Here is a 24623-nt window from a genome sequence, read left to right as displayed (position 1 = left end):
TAAACAATTTATTTCTCATGAAAGTGGTATTTAATTTAATAATTACTTCCAAAATTGTGTAGCAAAACTCCTTTTGCTCCTATAAAGTCCTTAATTTACACCTTTCATGGATTAAAATCTTATTTAGCTTTTCGCTATTTGTTGCAAATCTTTAAATTCTTAACATATACTTAATTTTTCATTTATTTTTGGATGAAGGTATATTCAAGTATCTATTGTCATTTTGCAGATCTCTAATAGCATTAAGATTATTAAATAGATAATTATTAAATTTTATTATTATCAAATAGATAATTTTTGAAAGTGATTAGAAAAGTGAATTTACAAATCTAACTTTCAAGGAACACCATTGTGAGTTAGATGTCCCTGTTAAAGTGGAATGGCGTTTCAGATGGAGATGGCATTTATGGTGCTCAGCAGCTGGATCCTAGATGATAAAATCTCTCTGGAGAGATTGTGAGATTGCCCACATGCACTCCAGACAGCTGCTTCTTGCGAGAAGTCCTCAGGAATTAAGGTTTTGCAGTCAGTTTATGAGTTGAGGAATATCGTCTAATTCTAAGCTCACAGTTGTAATACAGCCTTTTATAAACAAAAAGCTTGACAGGCTACATTTCATAATTTTGTTAATAAATGAATGAACTAAGGCAGTAGCGGGCACTACTGGGTGAGATTCGTGCATCACAACTGACCGCGGGTGACGCTGTGCATGCAACCTGTGGCGGCAGCGGGTGCAACGGCTTTTGTGTCGAGCGCAGGAGGAGGAGCAGAAAGGAGAAAAAGTAAAATTAAAGAAACAAAGGTAAGAGAGAGACGTGGAGAGGGAGAAGGAATGGTGTTGGGCAGCAGTGGGACATGCAGGGCTATGGCTGAGAAGGGTGACGATAGCATCAGGGCAGCAGAAAGGGTTGATGCCAAAATAGAGTGGCACAACACGAAAGCTGAAATAAATCAGTGAGACCCCTAAGAGAAGAAGGGAAGGACAACTGAACGGAGAGGTGATCATCGCCACCAGCCACACCTCGAGATGGGAGAAAAGAGCAATTTACAACAACAATAAAGGAAGGGATCCAAAGATTGTTAAAAAAATAAGAAAATTGCATAAATACAATTTTTTAAAAAATAGTTACATTTTTATTTTTTTTAAATAATCAGGTTTTTCCATTTTTAGAATTTTGAAAGTCTTTTAAAGAAAAAGGGGCCCAAAGACTTTTAAAAATAGTCCAATTTATTGTCAAAATAAATTCATTTTTTTAAAAAATAAAAATTTAAAATGTATAAATATTCAAGGTTTTTAAATTTTTAAAATAAAGACAGAACCAAAAGGCCACCAAATTAGACAAAATTAAGAAACCCTACTAAAAAAACCTTGTCTGGGAGGAATTGAGAATTTACCATTTTTATAGATTCTGTTACAATAAATGTGCTGAGTGACTTTTTTTCCTTCTATTCCTCTCTGGATTACAACCACCTTGAAGGCAATCTGATTGGCCTTTGATGAGTTACCAGTATAGTTAAGGTTTACTTCAACCCTAGCCACAAGAGGGAGCAAAAGACTAACATTTAAGTCTTATTTCAACACTACAAAACTATGTGATGGGGCTTGATAAATTGACACTTAGATATTGAAAATTGAGTAATTACCATCGGCCTCTCCTCTCCTGTTCTCTCCCTCAAGCTTGCCCCATAGATCCTCTCCTCTCCCCTTCTCTTCCTCAGGCTGACCCCACAGAAGCCTCTCCTGTCCTCTCCCCTTCTCTCCCTCAGGCTGGCCCCACAGAGGCCTCTCTTATCCCCACAGAAACCTCTCTTATCCAGAAGCCCCATAGATCCTCTCCTATCCTCTTCTCTCCCTCAGGCTGGCCCCATAGAACCTCTCCCATCCCCTTCCCTCCCTCAGGCTTGGCCCCATAGATCCTCTCCTCTCCCCTTCTCTCCCTCAGGCTGGCCCCATAGATCCTCTCCTACCACAGGCTTTCTAGCCCCTTCTCTCCATGAGGCTTGCCCCACCAAAGCCTGTCCTATGCTATCCCCTTCTCTCCAGAGTTATTTTCAAGTTGGGAGGGGGAGTAGAATGTCTAACTAATTAGCATCAGAGCATGTTATAATAATATAGGAAATACTAATGCTCTGATGGTCATTTCAAAAAATCCTTTCTAAGTGAGCACCTAGAAGCCAGGAGGAACATACGTGGCAAATTTCATGTTTGTAGGCTTTACGGTTCTGGAGATTTCGTGATTAATGAGTGAGTGGTTTTCACTTTTATATATATAGATTAACTACAAAGACCAATTCTGAAAACCAAAGGATACCTTATTGAAAATACTGCTAAAAAATATAACCCTAACCCTAACCCTACCCGCTATGGTGGAATAAGAAAAATGGGGATACTTGATAATTGGATGTTGCAAAATGGTGTAGTAGATGTTTGGAGGGAGATTAAAGGTAATGAAAGAATGTATACTTTTTACTCAAAGGTATTTAATTCATATTCAAGAATTGACTATATTTTTGTATCCAAGAATTTGATGGATAACGTGGATAATATGGATGTTGGAATATTTAAAGACTCTGACCACGCAGAATTGTTACTAGAATTAGATATGTTTCTGGAGAAAAAAGAAAATTGTTGGAGATATGATGAAAAATTGTATAAAAACGAGGAAGATAAGAATCGTATTCTTAAGAAATGGGAAGAAAATTGGGATTGGAATGATAATGGGGAAGTCAATTACGGAACAGTTTGGGACACAATGAAAGCAATTTTTAGAGGAGAAAGCATTAAATTATCAAGCAGAAAGTATAAGAATTATAAAGTAAAAATAGAGGAAAAGAAGAAATTGATAAAAGAACTGGAAAATAGATTTTTAGTGACTAAGGATAGGAAATTATGGGAGGAACTTATAAAATTGAAAAATAAACAAATAGTGGAAGATACAGAAATAGTTAAAAAAAATTAAGCTATTTAAAAAGAGAATTTTTTGAATATGGTAATAAAAATTCAAAATTATTAGCAAGAATGGCGAAAGATAAAAAAGAAAAAAGAGAAATAGGTGTCCTAATAGATGAAAAAGGTAAGAGATGTTATAAAAAATTAGAGAAATGTGAAATTGTTAAAAAGTTTTTTCTATATCTCAAGAAAGAAATTGATAATTGTAAATTAAAAATTTTTTTAGAAAAATATGGTCAGAAGAAAATTGATAATAAATATAAAGAAAAAATGGAAAAGGATATTACCTCTGAGGAAATTAAAGATGTGATTCAGAAGCTAAAACTTGGAAAATCTCCAGGTGAGGATGGGTTACCAGCAGAATTTTATAAAGAGTTTAAAGAAACTTTGATCCCAAAACTACAGAAATTGTATAATAAGATATTACATGGAGGTGATATTCCCATGTCCTGGAATAGAACAATTATATCCTTAATCCCGAAACCAGGTAAAGATTTAGAAAAAATTGAATCCTATTGGCCCATTTCCTTGATTAACCAAGATGCTAAGATATTTACTGCAATTGTAGCAAAGAGATTGAATTATTTTGTAGATAAATATATAAACCACAATCAAGTAGGTTTTGTTAAAGGGCATTATATGTGTGATTTAGTTAGAAGAGTATTAAATGTTATTGATATTGCTGAGAATAATGGTGACAAGATAGGTATTCTTGCCTTGGATATTTTTAAAGCCTTTGATTCTATACAATGGGATACTATGAAAGAAATGATTTCTGCATTAGGATTTGGTAATAAATTTATTCATATTATTTCTAAATTGTATCAGAGGGGTACGGCAAGAGTGAAGGTAAATGGTATATTTACACAAGACATAAATTTGGAAGCAGGGACGAGACAGGGTTGTCCCCTGTCTCCGACCCTATTCTTATTAGCAATGGAAATTTTAACAACTTTGATTGAAGAGGATTCAGAATTAATAGGTTATAAAGGCATCAAAGTTAATTTATATGCAGATGACACTCTTGTCATTTTAAATAATATTACAAATGATATAAAAAGAGTTCAAATACATTTGGAAGAATTTGAAGATATGACTGGTTTGAAAGTAAATTGGGCAAAATCAGAATTATTAATGGAAATTGATAGGGAAAACAAAGAAAAATTACAAAATCAATTTGGAATTAGGATAAAGGATAATTTAAGATATTTAGGTATTATACTTTCACTTAAAATTAAAAATTTAAAGAAACTAAACTATGACATAGTAATAAAAGAAATTGAAGAGAAAATTGGGAAATATAAAAAACTAAAGTTATCTTGGTTTGGTACAGTAGCTATATGTAAAATGATGTTACTTCCTAAATTTAACTTTTTATTCGAGATGCTTCCGATTTTTTTAACTGAGAAGGACATTGAAGTATATAAAAGAAAATTAGATAAATTTTGTAATGGGGATAAAAAATCAAGATTGATTAAGAAAATGTGGTATCAGAACCAAAAACAAGGTGGTTTAGGAATTCCAAAATTATTAAACTATTATAGAGCATTTAATATAAGAACAGTAGTAAAAATTTTAAAAGGAGACGTTGAACTTTGGGGTAGTTTGGAAATGAAGGAAATAAAGAAGTTTGGTTACAAATGGTTTTTGGAAAATTTTAAAGGTAAGGTTAAAATTTGTAATTATCGGTTAAATAGTCTGACTAAAAATTGGGATAGAGTAGCAAAAAAATTAATACCAGACGTATTGTATTTAGGTAAACTGAAAGAGAATTGCCCAATGAAATTAAATAGTAACAGAGAGAGGATTATAATAGAAGAGAAAGTGGAAACAATTAGTGAATGGTTGAAATTTACAGAAAATGAAATGAGGAAAGAGGAAATTTATGGAAAATTAAACATTAATTGGTTCGAAAGAATTCAAATGAATAAATGGAATAGGAAATGTAAAGAAAGAATGATGAGTGTAGAAAGGAAACGGAATTTGAAAATTTGACATCTCGAATAATAAAAGATGAAATTGGGCCAAAGGGATTAGTTAGCAAAATTTATAAAATTATTAACTTTGATAATAATTCACAAATGGTAATGAAAGAGAATTGGGTAAAAGAACTGGGTATTGAAATTTCTAATCAAAATTGGAATATGAACTGGGTTAGCAGAATAATGAGGACATTATCAATAAGGATTAAAGAACATAATTATAAAGTTATTTGGAAGTGGTGTTTGACCCCAATAAGACTTTTTCAAATGGATAATAAAGTGGATAAAATGTGTTGGAGATGTAAAGTGGAACTTGGGACATATGTTCATATGTGGTGTAAATGTAATGGGGTTGAACTTTTTTGGTCTAGGATAGAAAATGAAATATTTGAAATGATTAAGAAGAGGGTCAAATTGAAATCGGAAACCATATTATTATTAATATTGAATGAAACAACATTAACAATTGGAGAAAGAGAATTGGTGAGGATTTTGGTTATAATGGGGAGAATTATAATTGCTAGATATTGGAAATTAAATGTTGACTTAAAATTAGAAGAATGGAATAATGAAACATGGAAATTTGCATTAAATGATAAATTGACTTGTGATATTAAAATTAGAAGTGGTATATACAAAGAGAATGTTTTTTGGAACACTTGGCAACCATTTGTGGACTTTGCACTTGGGAGATTGGATGAATCAGCGCCAGTACCTTATCAAAGAGATTTCTGGAAGAATTGAAGACTTTAGTTTCCTAAAACTTCCTTTCCATTTGTATAGCACGTTGGGGGGAATTTTTTTTTTCTTTACTATTGATTTTTGTATTGTTTTTTTTTTTCTGTTATTCTTTAACAATAAAAATATAATAAAAAATATAAAAAAAATTAAATTAAAAAAATATAACTCTTCATTAAACCAAATTTTAAAAGAAATAAGGCACCCTGCCTTGGAACGACTCAGAGCATTTGCAAATAGCATAGTCATGGGAAAAGCACATAGTCACGGAAAGACTAACTCAGTTGTGATATGTATATATGTGTGCCATATATGTATTCATGCCTACTGAGAACCGAAATTAAAAAAACCCTGAGAATCCCCCTGCAGTCCAGCTTAGTCCAGTCCAATCAATCCCCACTGGAGCTGAGCAATCGATTTCATATCCTCCACCTGGAAGAAAGCATGTAGACACCTGGAGAAGGGACATTGTCAAGTATAGCGGTGAGAAGGAAAAAAGACAAGACTTCTCCAAAGAAAAAAAATACGTGTTGGTGATAGAAGACACTCTTTTCAGAGGAAAGGAACCAGCAGTTTGTAGACTGGGCAATCTATCTGCTGTCTCCCAGAAGCAAAGATCAAAGATGTGGCTGAGAGGCTTACTAAAATAATTAAGCCCACAGATTATTATCCCTTTCTTCTCTTTAATATGAGGACGAATTATACAACAACGAACCTGAAATATCAAGAGACTATGAGCAGCTGAACACAAAAGCCAAAGAGATAGGAGCACAGGTGGTATTTTCATCTGTACTTCCAATGGAAAGTCAACATCCACTGAGGGAATGGAGAATCGGCTTAAGGGATGATGCTGTTGAGAGAATTTTAGATTCCTAGACTGTGGTCTACATTATGTACATGAAGGGCTTCTGGCAGGGGATGGGCTACACCTCACAAAAATCAGGGGAAATGTGTTTGTAAAACAACTGGCTTGGCATATCCAAAGGGCTTTGCTTTTAATTGAAAGGGGAGGCAGACCAGTCTTTAGGACCTAATTCCAGGCATAAACCTCAAGATAACCACTCAAACAATGAGATAAGAAATAGTGAAAAGAAAGGAGAACTTGGATGTAAAACATAGTAGGAAGCAAACGCAGAGTCAGTCATAAAGGATTCAGATGCCTGTACATTAAGGCTCAAAGTACGAGGAACAAATAGGATGGACTTGAAGTCCTAATACATGAGGGTAGATATGACAGTGTTGTCATTACCAAAACCTTGTGGGATGAAACCCATAACTAGAATGTACTGCTAGAAGGATTTAAATTGTTCAAAAGAAACAGATCTATCAAAAAAAGGAGGTGGAGTTGCCTGATGTGTAAGAAACAACTACATCTCTACAGGAATACACAAAACCAAATATAAATCAACTGGGAGACAAACTGCACCAAATGGGGTATCAGACAGGTTCTTGACAAACCTAGCAGGCAACTTGTCTTCCAGAGGGTAGAGGGAGGAGGCTAAACTGTATGATGAAAGATTAAGGGAATGAGATGTGTCTAATCTATCGAAGAGAAGGATTAGTGATGAAATAACTATCTTCCAATACTTGAAGGGCTGGAAGGAAGGAAGACCTTAAGCTTGAGAACCTTGGCACAGTGCCATCTGCAGGGTCACTAGTGGCCTTCCTGGAATGGGAATTTCTTCTTGACATTCACTCATGCTATGTCACTGCCTGTTTAGACAATGTGACCTATGTGGAGCACCCCTTGAAGGCTATTAAAAAACTCCAGATGTTTCAAAATGCAGTGGTTTGAGTGGTAATGAGTTTAATTCAATGTAGTCATCTGACATCACTGGTGGGATATCGTGGGAAATTCAAAGTGTTTTTTTCTAAAAAAAAAAAAACCCTTTTAGGGCCTGGGTGTTTCTGAGATGACTGTTTTGGGGGGACTGTTCTGGCTGTCTGTTGAGGTGCTTGAGGGAAGCTGTGATGTACCTCTCCCTACGGATGTAGTGTATAAGGAATCCCAAGATGGAGTCACGCTGATGGCAGTTCCTGCTCTGGAACATCCTGGAGATTAGGACAGCCCCTTCCCCATTAATATCCGGCACCTGGGTCTTCTGCAGGGCTTTTTGAGGTAGGATAGAATTGTGATTATATCAAGGGAAGTAAGTGGTGCCCGAGTGTTCAGACAGGCTTTCTGATTTGTATTATTTTATTGTCTTTAGTGGCTTATATGTTGATGTTCCCTTAACCTGAATTTCTGAATGTAGGAATTGTAATTGTAAGCCATCCAGAATCTGACTGATTGGAGTGGCAAAAAAGCCTAAATAAACAAATCTTAGCATTGCCTGCCATCTGGCTACAAAAACTACCTAGGATGCTATAGGCACAATATTCTAGGCTAGGAATGGCCAGCTTTTGGTAGCTCTGGGCATCATTTACTTAGTGAGAGCCACAGAGTTAAGGAACGATGATGCAAAGGAAAGAAGTCCCCCTTCCCCTTTGGTTTCCCCATTCAGAAGTTAATTCAGGTTGCTTCTTTATTAATAAAAAATATTAAGTTTATTTTGGGAAGCTTTTTTGTCCCCAGCCCATTCTTGTTTTGAGTGTTTGTTTTAATTGGGCAATGTATACTTTAAGTGAAAGAGGGGCATAGACAATTTTTTAAAAAAAAATTGATTTATATACCGCCCTTCTCCGGAGACTCAGGGCGGCTTACAATGCGTTAAGCAATAGCCTTCATACTTTTGTATATTTATACAAAGTCAGCTTATTGCCCCCACAAACTCGGTCCTCAATTTACCTACCTTAGAAAGGATGGAAGGCTGAGTCAACCTTGAATTTTGGATCAAACATAAATATACATATTCACCTTGATTTTATTTAGTACACAAGAACTTTTTTTTGTAACTTCTCGAGAAATGTATTTGAGAAACCTCCACTCTAGCCTAGCAAAGGTCTCAACTGAATTGCAGAAAAAGAAGAGAAGAATAGTAACTTAGTTGTCAGAGCACTTCACAACATCCCTGGGGACATTTCTAGTTGGTTATCGAGAGGAGAAAGCTCTCTCATATGGATCTTTTTAATTTCTGGAACCCATTCTGGTAATGGGCAATAGTCGTCTAAATGATTAAATGAGCCAACTTAGTTGAAGTTGTTTGTCTTTTTCTTAAATAGCAAATGGGGGGTGTATCTGTCATACCTATATTATATGTGGCTCTGAATCAGGTAGGTTTTTTGAAATAAATTCCTAAGATCCAAGCAGGGTGGATTTGATTTAAATCAAACTGATTTAAATCACTAGTCAGTAAGGCTTGATTTAAATCATAGTTTTCTACATAAAGACTAATTCTTGCTGGTATAACTTTAATATGCAAATAGATGAAGATTTTTAGAATAACAACTTTTCATAGTTTTTTTATCCCCAGTTTAATAGGTTAATCATTCATATTTGGACAACTTTTCTGTTGTACTTAGGAAGGAGAAAAATAATCATTACCTTAATAATAACAATTTAAATAGATTTATTCAACTGAAACAATAACATTACAGCATATGTTATTTGCTTAAACAAACATCCATGTTTGTTAACTAATTTGGCTAAAAAAATATATATATATTTTAAGAAACTTAGACTGTCAGCCCAGCCTACACATGAAAAGCTTAAATACTGTCCTCTGTATCTCACTCGTCATCTTCATCTTCTTCTTTGTCCATAATCTGGAAAAGAAAAACAAGCTTTCCTGCTTTATCAGGTCCCAAACGATTTCTCAATTTAGAACGAATGAGTCCAAAGGAAGAGAATATTCTTTTAACACCTGCAGAAGAAGCTATTTCTGTTAAAAGTGAAATCATTACTTGAACAGTCTCTAAATCCAAGTGCTTAAGTGACTTCCACCAGTTCACTGGTGTAACTTTCTTTAAAATATCTTCAGCAAACATATATTTCTTGAATGGTTCCCCCTTAGCTTTGAAGTTTATTATAGTTGGCATTACAGATGGATGATTGCTGGATACCCATGTCATAGCTAACTCCTCTTCCTCAGCACTTAAGTTTTGACCCTGATACTGGATATTGACAATATTTGCCAAAAAATGAGCTGGAGACAGTACTTGTCCCATTCGCTTTTTTAATGCTTGTGATTTAATTCTGTCCATGTGTAGTTCTGTTTTTAAGTGTTCACTCAGTTCCTTCCAAATTTCAACAGCATCAGCAATAAACAGCTATTTTTCTGAATTTTGTTTAAAGCTTCAGAGATGGGTTTCAGGATGCTCAGCATATGTTCAACATTTCTCTTAAACCCAATGTTGAGGATTTTGGCCGTGACAGTGCCATCTATTTTAGCTCGATTTTCTTCACAAACTGTCATCAGAATAGGCCAGTTCTTGATATACTGCTCAAAACAGTCCACCACAGAGTTCCATCTAACATCTTGTGGGAGCGTTAGCTTGGTTCCACCCATCCTTTTCAGAGCTACTGCAGCAAAATGATTGTTACGGAAGTATTTAGCAATTTCAACAACATTAGTCTTTATTTCTGGAACACTTAAATCTTTGGCTAAGAGGTGCAGCAAATGAGCACTGCAACCATATGTTATTAGCTTTGTATTCCCTTCCTGCTCTTCTAAATTTCATTTGCAGCATTGTCTGTGACCAAACTGCGTACTAGACATTTGAATTTTTGTTCACATGTTATTATAGCTTTTACTGCCACTTCTTGTAAGTATTCTGCTGTGTGTGCATTTCCTGACGTATCAATTGTTTGTGCAAGGAAGACTTTCCCTTCTTCTGTTGTTATACAAGCACATACAATAGGATCATTGTGGACATTACTCCACCCATCAATACTTAGGTTAACAATTCTACCCTCCAGAGCTGTTACACGTTGCTCCATTTCTCTGTCATACACTTTATCCAGCAGTTTCCCTGCAACATCTGCTCTGCTGGGTGGACTGTATCCTGGTCTCAGTGACTGAACCATATTAATGAAATGTGGGTTCTCAGTCAGACGGAAAGAAGAGTTTGTTGCATAAACAAACTGGGCAATTTTTTCATCAACTCTTTTTCTAATCTGCTAGTTTTTATCACAAACTTATCTATGGTGGTTCCAGGAGGGAAGGGTTTTTTCTTTCTTTTAGGTGATAGTGATATGTGGCTGTGGGTGTCTGATGATAATGCTAATGAAGCACTATCCTGGGTGGATAACTCTGAAACTGTAGAACAGGAGGATGGTGATCTTGAAGGTGGATAGTTTCCGGAATCCATGAATTCCCCTAAACAAAAAAGTCAATGCTGTTATTTTATTGTTTATATAATTTCTGCTTATTGTACACAGCACTGCCCCAAAAGGAATATTTGCTTTTCTTCATAACTGTACCAAATGACAGTAACATGCAGTAATAATAAGAAATATAATTTTGCTCAAACATGACAGTTCAAGGCAGTCTTTAGAAATATGATTCAATAAAAATGTTTACCAACCTGAAGATCCTGCCTGTTCAAATGTGTTTCTTTGGTCATCTTCATCACAGCACTTCTCATGATGTTGCCTCATTCAGGCCACCAGGCCTTGCATTTCTTTGTTGCAGTGTTTGCAGTTTGCACGCATGCCTGCCTTACCGATAGGTAAAGGAACTTCATTAAAATATTGCCAAACTGGGTCTCTTTTACAGCCTGCTGTCATTATAGGTTTTTTCCTCCAAGGAAAGAATGTGATAAACCTCAGGTCATACACACAAAAAGATCCAAAGACTTGTCTGTCTGTGGCTGTGCAGTATTGTGCTCAGAAAGTTTCACTTTCATTTTGTACTGCTTGTCTGCTTGCCCCTTCCTCCTCACACTTAGTTTCACTTCCTTCTTGTGCAGATCTATTCCACTCCAAACAATCAGAAAAATATTGTTTCTATTCTATTCACTGAACTTCTTGAAACTTAGCACTGAAGGGGTTGATTCTGTATTCATAGGTTTGTAGAACAATAGGATTAAGGTCTTTTTCTCAACTCTGTTCATGTTATAACATTTTTGCTGTGAAGAAGAGGAATGTAATCTCTGCTGAGTCAAATTCAGTTTTGAGAACTGCAAAAGTAAACCAAGCATCTGTGATAATATCTTGTAGGCAGAGAAACTGCCCAATAATCTTACAAAAACCTCTGGAAGAGCATGACATTGTGAATGGATTAATGGAATTTATTTACCAAAAAAATTAAACATATACAGCCTTATTCTACATAATTAAAAAACTAATCTTTATTTCATGATGGAATAACCTTTGGATGGTAATATATTTTCCTCAAAAAGCATTTTATTTAAAAAAATCCGATTTCAATAAAATCTGATTTTTTTTATTTTTTTAAAAAAATCATTGATTTTTATCCACCCTGGATCCAAGTAAATCCAGTTGTTCAGTCTGAGCCAGACTAGAAGAAAATCTTCTAGAAACAACGTGGCTGCATTTTGAAGAAGAAGTTTTCATTGAGTGCAGACTAAACCGGATTTTGCCAGGCAAAAATGGAAAGCAAGGCTTCAATTAACTATCTCGGTATGGGAAGCTGCCGAAAGCCCCGTCCCTGGTCAGGCTATTTGGGGCTATTATAAATAGCTATTGGCATGTTGCCTTCTGGCCATGGTCTCCTCCCTCCATTTATGAAAGAGGCAGATCTCTAATTGGAGCGTTTGAGAAACTGTTCTTGGCCCCCCTCCCCCCCCCAAAAAAAATCTTTGGTTGATTGCTCTCCTGTATTAGATTCCAGAGGTTTTTCTCCTGCTTTTGGGCTCCAGGGCCTGCGTATGCAGCCACGTGCGTTGGGGTCACCTTTATATCTTGGTCTATGCAGACACCTCTATGAGCCTTCTGGCTCACATGCTTTGTGAAGCTGCATTAGGAGGCTGAATGAGCTGTCCTACACTGCAGGGCTGAACCCAAGCTCTATTTCAAGTGTGATTCCACTGCAGTGGGGACAGGGAAGAAAGCAGCTATGCATGGAGGCAGTGAGACTTGCCAGGTTGCCCTTCTGGAAAATCCAAGACCTGTCAAATTCTGAAGTCTTTCTTGTGGGCTGAGGTCAATGTTGTGCTTTCTGCCTGTCTGCATGAAGTGCTGCAGATTCTGCAGGATAATGAGGGTTGTGGGCTGTTTTTATGGTTTCCAGGCTCTCTGGATTTGTCTGGGCGGGAAAGGCCATCCGTTTGCTGAAATATAGTAAATAATTCTGAGAGGTTAGGTATAAGCCCAGAAAAGAAGGTGATCAGAAAAAGATATGGCAATTCGACAGAAGAATTAAGGAAAAGTATTTTAAAAATAAAGCAATTATTGTGTATGTATGTATATATGTACAGTGGTGCCTTGGTACTCAATTGCTTTGAAACTCATCGAATTTGGTACACAATAATTTTGACACAAAAATTTTGCCTCAGTATTCATAGTTTGTTTGGTACTCAACGTACAAGCTAAAACTTGTCACTGTCTTCTGACTTACTACTTTATTTTTTATGGGAAAAATTGTTTGGTATTCATCACAACTCCAGGAACCAATTAACAATGAGTACCAAGCTATCACCGTGTGTGTGTGTGTGCGCGCGCGCATACACACACACACACACGCACACACAGACACAGAATAACAGAGTTGGAAGGGACCTTGGAGGTTTTCTAGTCCAACCCCCTGCTCAGTTTAGGCTAGGCAGCCTCCTTTAGAGAGCTACTTTGCATCCCTGTGACACTCTTGCCATTTGGGATGCCACCCATTGTTAAAAATGTTCAAGGCCACACCTGGCCGCTGGATGTAAAATAGCACAAATGATCCCCATGTTCTCTTGCTAAACTCTGGCTTCCATATTGAATGGGGTTTAGTCCTGCCCGTCATGACTGCAGAGTCTTTGGTCCTTCCCTCCTCTTCCTCCTGCTGCTGCTGCTGCTACTTGAGTTTGCAAATCCATGCCTTAGAAGCCTCTTGTGGTCAGCCAAACTGCCCAGCACCCTCAGCTGTTGGTGTGGCAGAATCTTTTAGCCAATCACTCCTTTTAGCAGGAAATGTAGTGACTCAGTATAGGCAGGGTTGGGACCAGTGGTGGAATTCTGCCAGTTCTAGGGGGTTCGGCCAAACCGTTTGTTAAATTGCTGGCTCGCCCCGCCCCTCCGCACCACTATTTATTGCCAATAAATAGTAGTGGGCGAGGGGCGGGCGAGCCAACAATTTAACAAACGGTTCAGTGTTTTTTTGTAATTTTATTGGCCCGCGGAGCTTCAGCATAGGCTAATTAGCCCTTGATTAGATCGGCCTCCCGACTCTCAGCTGATTTGCTCTCAGCTGTTTTGCTCAGGGCTATGGTGCTTGCTGGAGCAGATTTTCCCCCCCTAGCTATGCTGAAAAATAAAACTGAAAGTAAAGCAGGCTGTTGGCTTTGCTGTTGCTGCAACGTTGGAAAATTAGGCAGGCAGATTTCTTTTCTTTTTCCTCACCAAAAAAGGTAAGTGCAAACAATGGGAAATTTAGGGAAAAAGAGGAGAGTTCAAGATTTTAAAACACAAAAGAAAAAAAGCTCTATTTAACTAGGGAATTGTTATAATTGAGATACTATTAATTGTATATTGTGTTGAAAGCAGAAATGGTTAAGTTGTGGTTTGGAGGAATATATGGGGGAAATTATTTGGTTTATTATTGTTGGTAAATATAATTAATTGTTTTGTAAGAAATTGGATTGCATGGAAATAATTGGAATATTCATGTTCATATTGATTAATATACAAAAAGGTAGTTATATAACTAATTGATTTATATTGAAATGTTGAATTTATATTAAACAACTGTAATATTTCATAATTAACCAATGTGAGGATGGATATAAAAATAGATGACAATGGGAAGGGGTATAATATAGAATAGAAGGGAAAATTTGAATTTAATTAAGATTAGAGATGAGGATGAAGGGTAATATTGTTTTTTTAAAAAATAGATAAGGAATAAATATGGCAAAAAGGAAATATAGAAATTGTAAATTTAATTGAAATGACTAAACACTGTTTAAATTTGTGAACCGGCCAAATACTCTGTTCAAAGAAAATAAATTATATGTTTGTATGTGTGTTTCTAATTATTGTTATTAATTCATATTTGTTCTCTTTTATTCTTTAAAGTTTAACAATTCATTCTTTATCTTAATATCTTTATATTTGTTTGGGGTTGCCTTTCTTCCATTTCATCTTTTTTACTGTACAGCAATCTTTCTCCTCAAACCTACCACCTCTCTCTCTTCTTTCCTTCTTACTTTCTCTTCCTCACCCTCTTCTTCTCCTCCCTACTTCCTCTTCTTTCTCCTTCTCCTCCTCTCTTCCTCCCTCTCTTACCCTCAGTCCTACTCTAATTTCCCTTCCCTTCCTTCCTCCCTTCTCTTCCTTCCCTCTCTCTCCTTCTTTCTTCCATCTCTCTTCTCCTTCCTTCATCCCTCTCTATTGCTGTATCCTTTTGTGCATATGGATTACTCAGAGGGGTGAAAAAGTTATTTTTGACTGGTCCTCGCACTTTTGACCACTCCTCGAACTTACGACTGTCCTCACATTTTACGTTTTTTGCCCTATCTTATGACCATGGTGAAGAGAAGGAGTTGTGAAATGAGTGACATGGTTGTTAAGAATGCTACAATGGGCATAAATGATGACCAGTCATAAGGGTGAGGACCGGTTAAAAGTGCGAAGACCTGTCAGAAATCACTTTTTTCAGCCCTCTGGGTAGTCCTTTTGTGCATATGGACTACTGAAAGGGCTGAAAAAGTTATTTTTGACTGGTCCTCGCACTTTTGACCAGTCCTCGAACTTACGACTGTCCTCACATTTTACGTTTTGTGCCCTATCTTGTCACCATGGTGAGGACAAGTAGTGGTGAAATGACTGACACAGTTGTTAAGAATGCCGCAACGGGCATAAATGTGAGGAAGGTCATAGGTTTAGGTTTAGGTTTAGGTTTTATTAAATTTGTATACCGCCCTACTCCCGTCATAAGTGCGAGGACCGGTCAAAAATGTGAGGATCAGTCAGAAATGACTTTTTTCAGCCCTCTGAATAGTCCCTATGTGCAAATGGACTAGTCAGAAGGACGAAAAAGTTATTTTTGACCGGTCCTCCCACTTTTGACCAGTCCTTGAACTTATGACTATCCTCACATTTTACGTTTTACGCCCTATCTTGTCACCGTGGTGAAGAGAAGTAGTGGTAAAATGACTGACACGGTTGTTAAGAATGTCGTAACGGGCATAAATGTGAGGATGGTCATAAGTGCGAGGACCAGTCAGAAATGACTTTTTTCAGCCCTCTGAGTAGTCCCTATGCACATAGCCACGCCCACCCAGTCACATGACCACCAAGCCACACACCCCAACTAAGCCACGCCCACAGAACCGGTTGTTAAAAAAATTGAATCCCACCACTGGTTGGGACTCAAGTATGACTGCTGAAAAGCGAAGCATTGAGTTTCTGGTCTGGTCCAACACAAACTGTCTGGTCAACACAGAGGACCGAGCCTGCTCAGTATCCTATAGAAAGCAGAGTTTCCGTTGGCAGACAATGAAAGAAAGGGAGGAAGACGAGGGAGGACACTGGGTGCCCCACTGGAACCCTAAGCAAGAGAAGGACATTTCAGGGTCCAAAACTAGGCAGGATGCTATGAGATCACCTCTGACTTGAGCTCTTGCCATTTAGGCCGTGGGAGCTTGTGCGAAATGACAGCCAGCGCCTGCAAGGTTTCTTATAGGCCGCGTTTCGTGATCTGGCCATTTTTGTCTTGTGACGGTTGATCGATTAAGGGTCACAACATTGAGTGTGCTTTCTACTTTGCAGTATGATGCTGTTCCTATCCAGTCCAGTGTGGTCTTATGTTCCTGCTCATCTCCATCAATGGTGAGGAACCAGGTGGATTCCAGCCTTCAACCTGTTGCTGCTGCCTGTGGCAGCAGACAGGAACTGAATATGGAGAGCACCTTGCAACAGCCTCCACAGCCTCGAAAGAAACGCCCAGAGGACTTTAAGTTTGGGAAGATTCTCGGGGAAGGATCTTTTTCCACAGTGAGTATCTGCGGCAGCTGCTTGTCAGTGCTAAGGCAAAGGGCCGGATCGGGTGTGCTGCTGCTGTTGTCGCTGCTTTTCTCCTGGCCTTTGCACTTGGTGACAAGTCTGCTTAGGTCATTGAGTGCCTGATCTTCACCACATTAGACAGACTTTCCAAAGCGTTGCATTTTCTTCAGACACCTGATTGCCACAAATCCCTATAAGATTGTGGATCTTGTCTCTCTGAGCATGCAAAACACTCTTGAGAAACACCTGGTAAGACCGGCTAAGCAGTCTGGGGAGCAACTGGCTGAATTAACTTGATACGTTTCCATAATCATTTTGTAAGCATGGCATTTCAGGCTTGCACTACTGATGCCCTCTAGATGCTAAACCTCACCATGCAAACTTCAGCAAGGCCTTAGCTTAACCCTTTTGTTGGCCCTGATTATGACAGCCTCCAGATAGAGAACACCTGGCTCTACAAGAATGTATACCCCAGTCTTGCCAGCAAGTGCTTGTCACATGCTCCGAATGTAACCAGATTTCTCTTTCCCTTAAAAACAGGTTGTCCTGGCCAGAGAATTGACCACTTCCCGAGAATATGCCAGTGAGTATCACTTGCTTCTTGGGTTGTAGTTTGTTGATGACCCTCTAAGTCAGGGGTCTCCAACCTTGGCCACTTTAAACCAAAGCTGGCTGGGGAATTCTGGGAGTTGAAGTCCACCAAGCTTAAAGTGGCCAAGGTTGGAGACCGCTGCTGTAAGTCACATCTGCTGTAAGGTGTGACTATTGTACTTGATCAAAGCAGAGAGAGAGGGGTTCATTGATCGAGGTCCAAATGTCTAGTAATTTGTCTGTTGTTTAAAAGTTAAAATTCTAGAGAAGCGTCATATCATTAAAGAGAATAAGGTCCCCTACGTGACCAGGGAGAGAGATGTGATGTCCCGCCTGGATCACCCTTTCTTTGTGAAGCTCTACTTCACATTTCAAGATGAAGAAAAGCTCTGTATCCTTTTCTGTGTTTGACTTGGCAGTAAAAATTGTGGCCAAAAATGGAAGGGTGTCTGTGGTTGAAACTGAACTGGAATTCCAAGTGTGTGTGCTGAATGCTGAATCTCATCAGCTTCTTGATGGTTTCAAGGGCAGGATGGGCATCCTAAGATTTCGGAGCCACCTCTGACTGAATTGCAGAAAACGGAGAGCACCAGTTCTGTCATGGAGAATATTAAAAAACTAAAATATCTGCTTCATATATAGTTCAACATATGACCGCATAACCATGGTTCAGAGTTACAAAAGCCTTGGAAATAGTGACTTACAAACTGTCAAATCAACCCATTGTCATGGGATTGCAATTCAACTGCCAGGCGAGCAGCTCATATTTACAACTGGTTGCAGCCGCCTATGGTCACATGATTGTATTTGTGACTCTTTTTGCTGATTTCCATGAAAAAATGCCCATTGGGAAAGCTGGGTTTGCTTAGTGACCGCATGATTTTCTTAACGATTACATTTTTTAATTTATTTATTTAATTTGATTTATATGCCACCCTTCTCCGGAGACTCAGGGCGGCTTACAATGCGTTAAGCAATAGCCTTCATACTTTTGTATATTTATACAAAGTCAGCTTATTGCCCCCACAAACTGGGTCCTCATTTAACCTACCTTAGAAAGGATGGAAGGCTGAGTCAACCTTGAGCCTGGTGAGCTTCGAACTTACAGTGATTGCAGACAGCTGTGTTAATAACAGGGTGCTTTAGACCACTGTACTACCAGTGGTTGCTTAACAACCACTGTAAAAATTGTCCTAAAATTTGGATCTGACTTTACTTATGACTTCAATGCTTACAATGGAAATTCCGGGCCCAGTTATGGTCCTAAATCGAGGAGTAGCTCTAATTAATACCTAGTTTAGAAACCTAACTCAAGGAAAGAGCCTTAAAGACTTTTGGTAGAGAGGAAAAAATCTTTCCTCTCTATCAGTTGTGCCCCCTGGGCCATCCTCTTTCCAATCTCATGGCTTTCTCTTTAGCCTTGTCTCCAAATACATGCTTGTGTTGTCTAGATCACCCAGTAGAAATAATTCTTAACTTGGCATTCAGATTTTGGTCTCAGTTATGCTAAAAATGGAGAGCTTCTAAAATACATCCGAAAGATTGGTTCATTTGATGAGACATGTACGAGGTTTTATACTGCTGAAATTGTGGCTGCATTAGAGTACTTGCACGGAAAGGGAATTATCCATAGGTAATGTATTTTGAATCGATGCACCTCCTGATTAATTCATCTGTCGTGGGTTATTTCTCTACCGTGTGACTGTATAAGCAAAAGGCCTTTGGGAGCCACCTTCCCAGCCGCTGCTGGTTGAGGCTTTGAACTTTCTCTTCCGGTTCAGCATCACCTTTGCCAACAGGAACATCCATGCTTTTGAAGCTGAGTGGGGCAAAAATATTGGAAGGGTCTCTGCATTGCCTTGGCTTTCTTGAAGACTGATCTCTTTGGCTTTTTCTGCTTGCCCACTACAAGAAAGGAAACATGTACTTAAAGGGTTTGTCTCACTTTTATTTGTCCCATGCCCAGAGTGCTTGTGTGGCTGCAGTCAATATGGAACTTGCAGGATGCTGGGTTTATCCCTGCATCCTTAGTCCTCTGGGGAGCTAGCTCTGCCCTGAATTACAGAGCTTGTTCAACCATTGCAAATGAAATGATAGACAAGGATACATAGCTCATTGGCCACATTCACAGTTCAGGTTTTTTGTCTTAACTCTTTCTTGTGAATTCCTCCCTCTCTCCCTCCCTTTTCTGCCATCTCCTAATAACTCTTCCCTGTTCCCCAAATTCTCCGATGGATGATTTAGTCTATGAAATAAATGAAACAATCAAAAAAAGCTGAGGTTAATTCAAATTTCATGTATTTCTGTAAGACACATGAACTTTATGAAGCTATGATTCAGTGGCAGTCCTAGATAGATCACTGCAACTTTCCTGACATGGGGCTGCCCTTGAAGACCATCCAGAAATTAGCACTAGCACTGATGATCCTAGTTTGGGTAATGAAACGTCTGCAAGAAAACAACCAAGCTCAAAGAGCACCAGGGCCGGATTTTCCTATAGGCTAACTAGGCTTCAGCCTAGGGCCTCAAGATCAAGAGGGGCCTACATTCAAATTGTTAGCAAAATTAAAATTACACTTTCACTATAGGTGAAAGGGCCTCATAAGTGGAATAGCCTAGGGCCTCTTTTCATCTAAATCCGGCCCTGAAGAGCACCAAGGATTCCAGAGTAGAGATGTAAAATTTCCGAAAATTTTGAAACCATGAGAAAAAACCCTGTTTTTTCCCCTGTTTTTTTTTTCTGGAAAAAATAGAAATCTTGGAAAAATTGAAAAAAAAAGTTCAGTGTGGAGTAGTTTTACTGATTGCATGAAATGCAAAAGCATAAAGGTATTATGCTTGCAATAAAACAAGTAACCACCCCCTTTTCCCTCAAAGGCAACAACAAAAAACAAAGCAAGAAACCATCAACATAAAAAATAATAATCAGAGTTGCCCCTTAGCATCAGTAGCAAATAAAGTTATGGTCCACCTCAATATTTAAGCTCCATAGAAGTTTTACCTTTTGAATGGTGTTTTAAAAAGAAAAAAGAAACAGAAGAAGGCATAACATATTCCTCCAGTTTATTCTATCTCATTTTCTGATCTTCTGCTATCATCTTCTGTTTCTTTTCTTCTTCCTTGTTGTCATTTTTCTCATGGAGTTCTAAAAACTTTTAGGTTAGCACAGATTGAAACAAGCCCTTTTCTACCCTTTCACAGATCAGTTTGTTCCTTGATTTGGTATGAATATTATAAAACATAGACCAGATTCTTCCACATATAGCAGAACATGCAGGAATCTGCAGTAAGTGAGGTGTCAGAGGTTGTGTGGTGCAGAGACTTTGCCACCATGTTGCAGGAGGGATATATTTTGCAGGATCCCAGAATGAATTCCTGGCCCAAATCCCTGAAGATGTTCTATATTCTGCAACATTTCAAAGTACTTTTCCAACATCAAGTCCTAAGTGCGGAGCTTGTTTCGTAATCCAATCAAATGCAGCAGCTGCATTCCCATCACTCACACTGTTGCCTTTAAATCTTGGATCCAGTAGATTTGCAGTAGCATGTATTGGATGGCAACAAAATTCTCCCTGTTTCTTAATAAAACCTTTCACTTTACTTTTTTCAGCAGAGATGCACTTAGGTTTTCAAAAACATATGTTTTTATCATAGCCACATGGTTAGGAATTTCTGACAAAAGTGCAGTGTCTGATTCAGATGCATGGATTGCTGAAAAAATGGGTGTTAAAATCTGTAGGGAGTTCTGCAGCCGAACCCGAAAACGTCCTCATCAAGCACAGTCTTCCTTATATTTCTGGGAATTTTAAGATCCTCAATTATTTCTGTGCTTGAAGAGCTTTATTGTTTAGCAAACTTTCAAAGGAGATCATCACTCCACCCCAACGGAGCTTCAGTGTCACTACTTTATTCTGTGCATTTTTCTTCTTGTATTTTGGTGAGGCAGTGGTTTGCAACACTTCCTTACTTGAAGATGCTGGTGAAAAAACACTTTGTGATCATCCAGAAGCAGCAGAAAAAGTGTTTCTGAATTAGAATTCTGGAAGGAAAAGCTACTTGCACTTTCATTCTGGTTCTCATCATTTAATTCCATAAAGTATTTTTTAATGTGTTTAGGGCATCTCTGGAATGCAAGGATGTATTTTGTCATCCTTGTAGCCAGGCAGGGCTGTCAATATAATAATTTTAAATTGGGGTATTTTATTTTTGGGGTTTTAAATCGGCCAAATCTATTTAATTATTTTAATTTTTAATTATTGTTGTGTCTTGTGTTTTTAAATTGGCTGTACACCGCCCTGAGTCCTTCGGGAGAAGGGCGGTATAGAAATAAAATTATTATTATTATTATTATTATTATTATTATTATTATTATTATTATTATTATTATTATTATTATTATTATTTGGAAAAGAATATTTCTTCTCACAATATTTGCAAATTGCAGCTTTGCTCTCAGCAAAAGTTGCACCGTGGAAATGTTTCCAAACTCCAGAAGTTGGTCTCACCATTTTACTGAGAGGAGGAAAAGAAACACCAAATCACTGACCAAACTATAGGTGAACTATATAGGTGCTGTGATGGTGGAGAACATTAATAGGAACCTTTTAAGGGTTACAAAAGAGAAACTAATTTGTGAGGCAGACTTACCCTCTTATCTTTTAAGGGGTTCTGGGAGGGATTGTGGGAATGGATCTGGGGGGATCCATAAATCCACTGAAAGGGGTAATGGGTCTGATGATCACGGTGGGGAGGATGGGGACAGAAATCTGACAAGGATGCAGGGGGATGAAGCGATGGGCATTAGTATAGTAAGTGGGAGGGGCAGATACGACGGCTGCAGGGGGCCATATTATGTTTCGGGAGTGCGCACTCGTTATTTATGAGCGATTGCCCACTCCGACCCCCAAAGCACTGCTTGTTTCCCGGGTTGTTCAGAGTCTCAGACCCTGGGTCTACGGCTGATGTTATGTAATGCCAGGTCAGTGGTAAATAAAGCCCCCCTCATTCATGATCTTATTTCAGAGGGGGGTGCTGACCTGGCAGGGATTACGGAGACCTGGTTAGGCCAGGAGGGAGGAGTTCCCCTTGTGGAAATGTGCCCGCCAGGTTTCCGTGCATTCCATCAGCCAAGGACTCAGGGAAGGGGTGGGGGAGTGGCAGCAATCATTAGAGAAAATCTTTGCCCGAGGGACGCCACTGTTCCTCAGGTAGTTGGATGTGAGTCCCTCCTTGTGAAGTGGGGTCGGGGGATTCAGATGGGCCTACTGATTGCGTACCTGGCTCCCTGCCACGTAACAGCGGTCCTGCCTGAGCTGCTCGACATTATAGCCGGGGTGGCGGTGGAAACCCCCAGACTTATTGTTATGGGGGATTTTAACCTGCCATCCGCTGGTGAGATGTCAGAGACGGCTCGGGAGTTCATGGCTTCCATGACGGCCATGGACCTGACCCAGGTAGTTCAAGGCCCCACCCACTTGGGGAATCACACTCTGGACTTGATTTTTGTGTCTGATCAGTGGCTGAATGATGTAAGAATAGGGGATATAGACATCAAGCCCTTGTCATGGTCTGATCATTCTCTCCTTCACATGGACTTTCGAGTCACTTCCACCCACTGCAGGGAGACGGAACCAACCAAATGGTTCCATCCCAGGCGCCTGATGGACCCCGAAAGGTTCCTGATGGAGCTTGGGCCATTTCCTGAGACTCTGGCTCATGACTCGACTGAGGACCTGGTGGTCGCCTGGGACAGGGCAGCTACTGGGGCCTTGGACCGCGTTGTGCCTTTGCGGCCTCTGACCCGATGCCGATCTCGTCTAGTTCCTTGGTTTTCCGAGGAGCTGAGAGAGATGAAGCGTCGGAAAAGATGCCTGGAGAGCGATTGGAGGACAAGCCGATCTGAATCTGACCGAACACAGGTGAGATCTTATATTAAGACCTACCTAGTGGCGATAAGAGTGGCGAAGTCTAGCTACTTCTCCGCTCTTATTGCATCTGCAGAGAACCACCCAGCAGCGCTGTTTAGGGTGACCCGCTCCCTACTTCAGGTGGGGGTACGGGAAGATCCCTTAAAGGGTCGAGCTGAGGATTTTGTACAATTCCTGCATGATAAAGTTGCTCAGATTCGGGGAGGCCTGGACTCCGATTGGGTAGATCCAGGGGAGGAGACAGGGGCAGGTCTTGAGAGCGTTATCTGGGAAGAGTTTGACTCTGTGACTCCTGAGGACGTGGACAGGATTCTGGGCAAGCTTAACGCTGCCACATGTTTATTGGACCCGTGTCCCTCCTGGTTGGTACTGGCCTCCCGGGAGGTTACACGAGGCTGGCTCCAGGGGATTATAAATGCTTCTCTGAGTGAGGGTGTCTTTCCCACTGCCTTGAAAGAGGCGGTTGTGAAGCCCCTCCTCAAGAAGCCTTCCCTGGACCCGGCTATATTATCAAATTGTCGTCCAGTCTCCAATCTTCGCTTTGTTGCGAAGGTTGTTGAGAGTGTGGTAGCGCGACAACTACCCCGATACCTGGATGAAGTTGTCTATCTGGATCCGTTCCAGTCGGGCTTCAGGTCACGATACAGCACGGAAACGGCATTGGTCGCATTGGTGGATGATCTCTGGAGGGCTCGGGACAGAGGTTGCTCCTCTATCCTGGTCCTATTAGATCTCTCAGCGGCTTTTGATACCATCGACCATGCTATCTTACTGCACCGGCTGGAGGGGTTAGGAATAGGGGGCACCGTGCTTCGGTGGTTCTCCTCCTTCCTCTCTGTCCGTTTGCAGTTTGTGTTGGCAGGGGGGCAGAGGTCGGCCTCGAGGCACCTTATTTGTGGAGTGCCGCAAGGGTCAGTCCTCTCACCCCTTCTGTTCAACATTTATGTAAAACCGCTAGGCGAGATCATCCGTGGTTTCGGGGTGAGTGTTCATTAGTATGCTGATGACACACAGCTATACATCTCCACCCCAGACCACCCCAATGATGCCGTTGCTGTGATGTCCCATTGCCTGGAGGCCGTGCGGATCTGGATGGGGAGAAACAAGCTCAGACTCAGCCCCTCCAAGACCGAGTGGCTGTGGCTTCCGGCGTCCCGGTATAGTCAGCTGGTACCATCACTGACAATAGGGGATGAGATCTTGCTCCCCACAGAGAGGGCCTGCAACTTGGGTGTCCTCCTGGATTCACGGCTATCTTTAGAAGATCATTTGACGGCCGTGGCCAGGGGTGCCTTTTATCAGGTTCGCCTGATCCGCCAGTTGCGTCCCTTTCTGGATCGGGCCGCCTTGCGCACGGTCACTCATGCCCTAGTTACCTCCCGTATGGA

The 24623-nt window shown here is 39.7% G+C and overlaps 1 protein-coding gene across 2 annotated transcripts in view; it reads left to right on the top strand.

The window, feature by feature from the left end:
* The window catches only part of PDPK1 (3-phosphoinositide dependent protein kinase 1), a 57507-nt gene that overhangs the window by 12734 nt on the left and 20150 nt on the right, over positions 1 to 24623 (top strand). For both annotated transcript variants that reach the window (XM_034420646.3, XM_034420647.3), the window contains exons 2-5: positions 16484 to 16708; positions 17258 to 17300; positions 17562 to 17699; positions 18797 to 18941. In XM_034420646.3, coding sequence (XP_034276537.1) covers positions 16484 to 16708; positions 17258 to 17300; positions 17562 to 17699; positions 18797 to 18941 — 551 coding nt within the window. The remainder of the gene's footprint in view (positions 1 to 16483; positions 16709 to 17257; positions 17301 to 17561; positions 17700 to 18796; positions 18942 to 24623) is intronic.

Source organism: Pantherophis guttatus, chromosome 14 (assembly GCF_059756535.1).
Source record: "Pantherophis guttatus breed Tessera chromosome 14, ASM5975653v1, whole genome shotgun sequence".
Classification (NCBI taxonomy): domain Eukaryota; kingdom Metazoa; phylum Chordata; class Lepidosauria; order Squamata; family Colubridae; genus Pantherophis; species Pantherophis guttatus.
The sequence above is the reverse complement of the archived record's forward strand: the minus strand, read 5'-3'. Positions and strand labels throughout refer to the sequence as shown.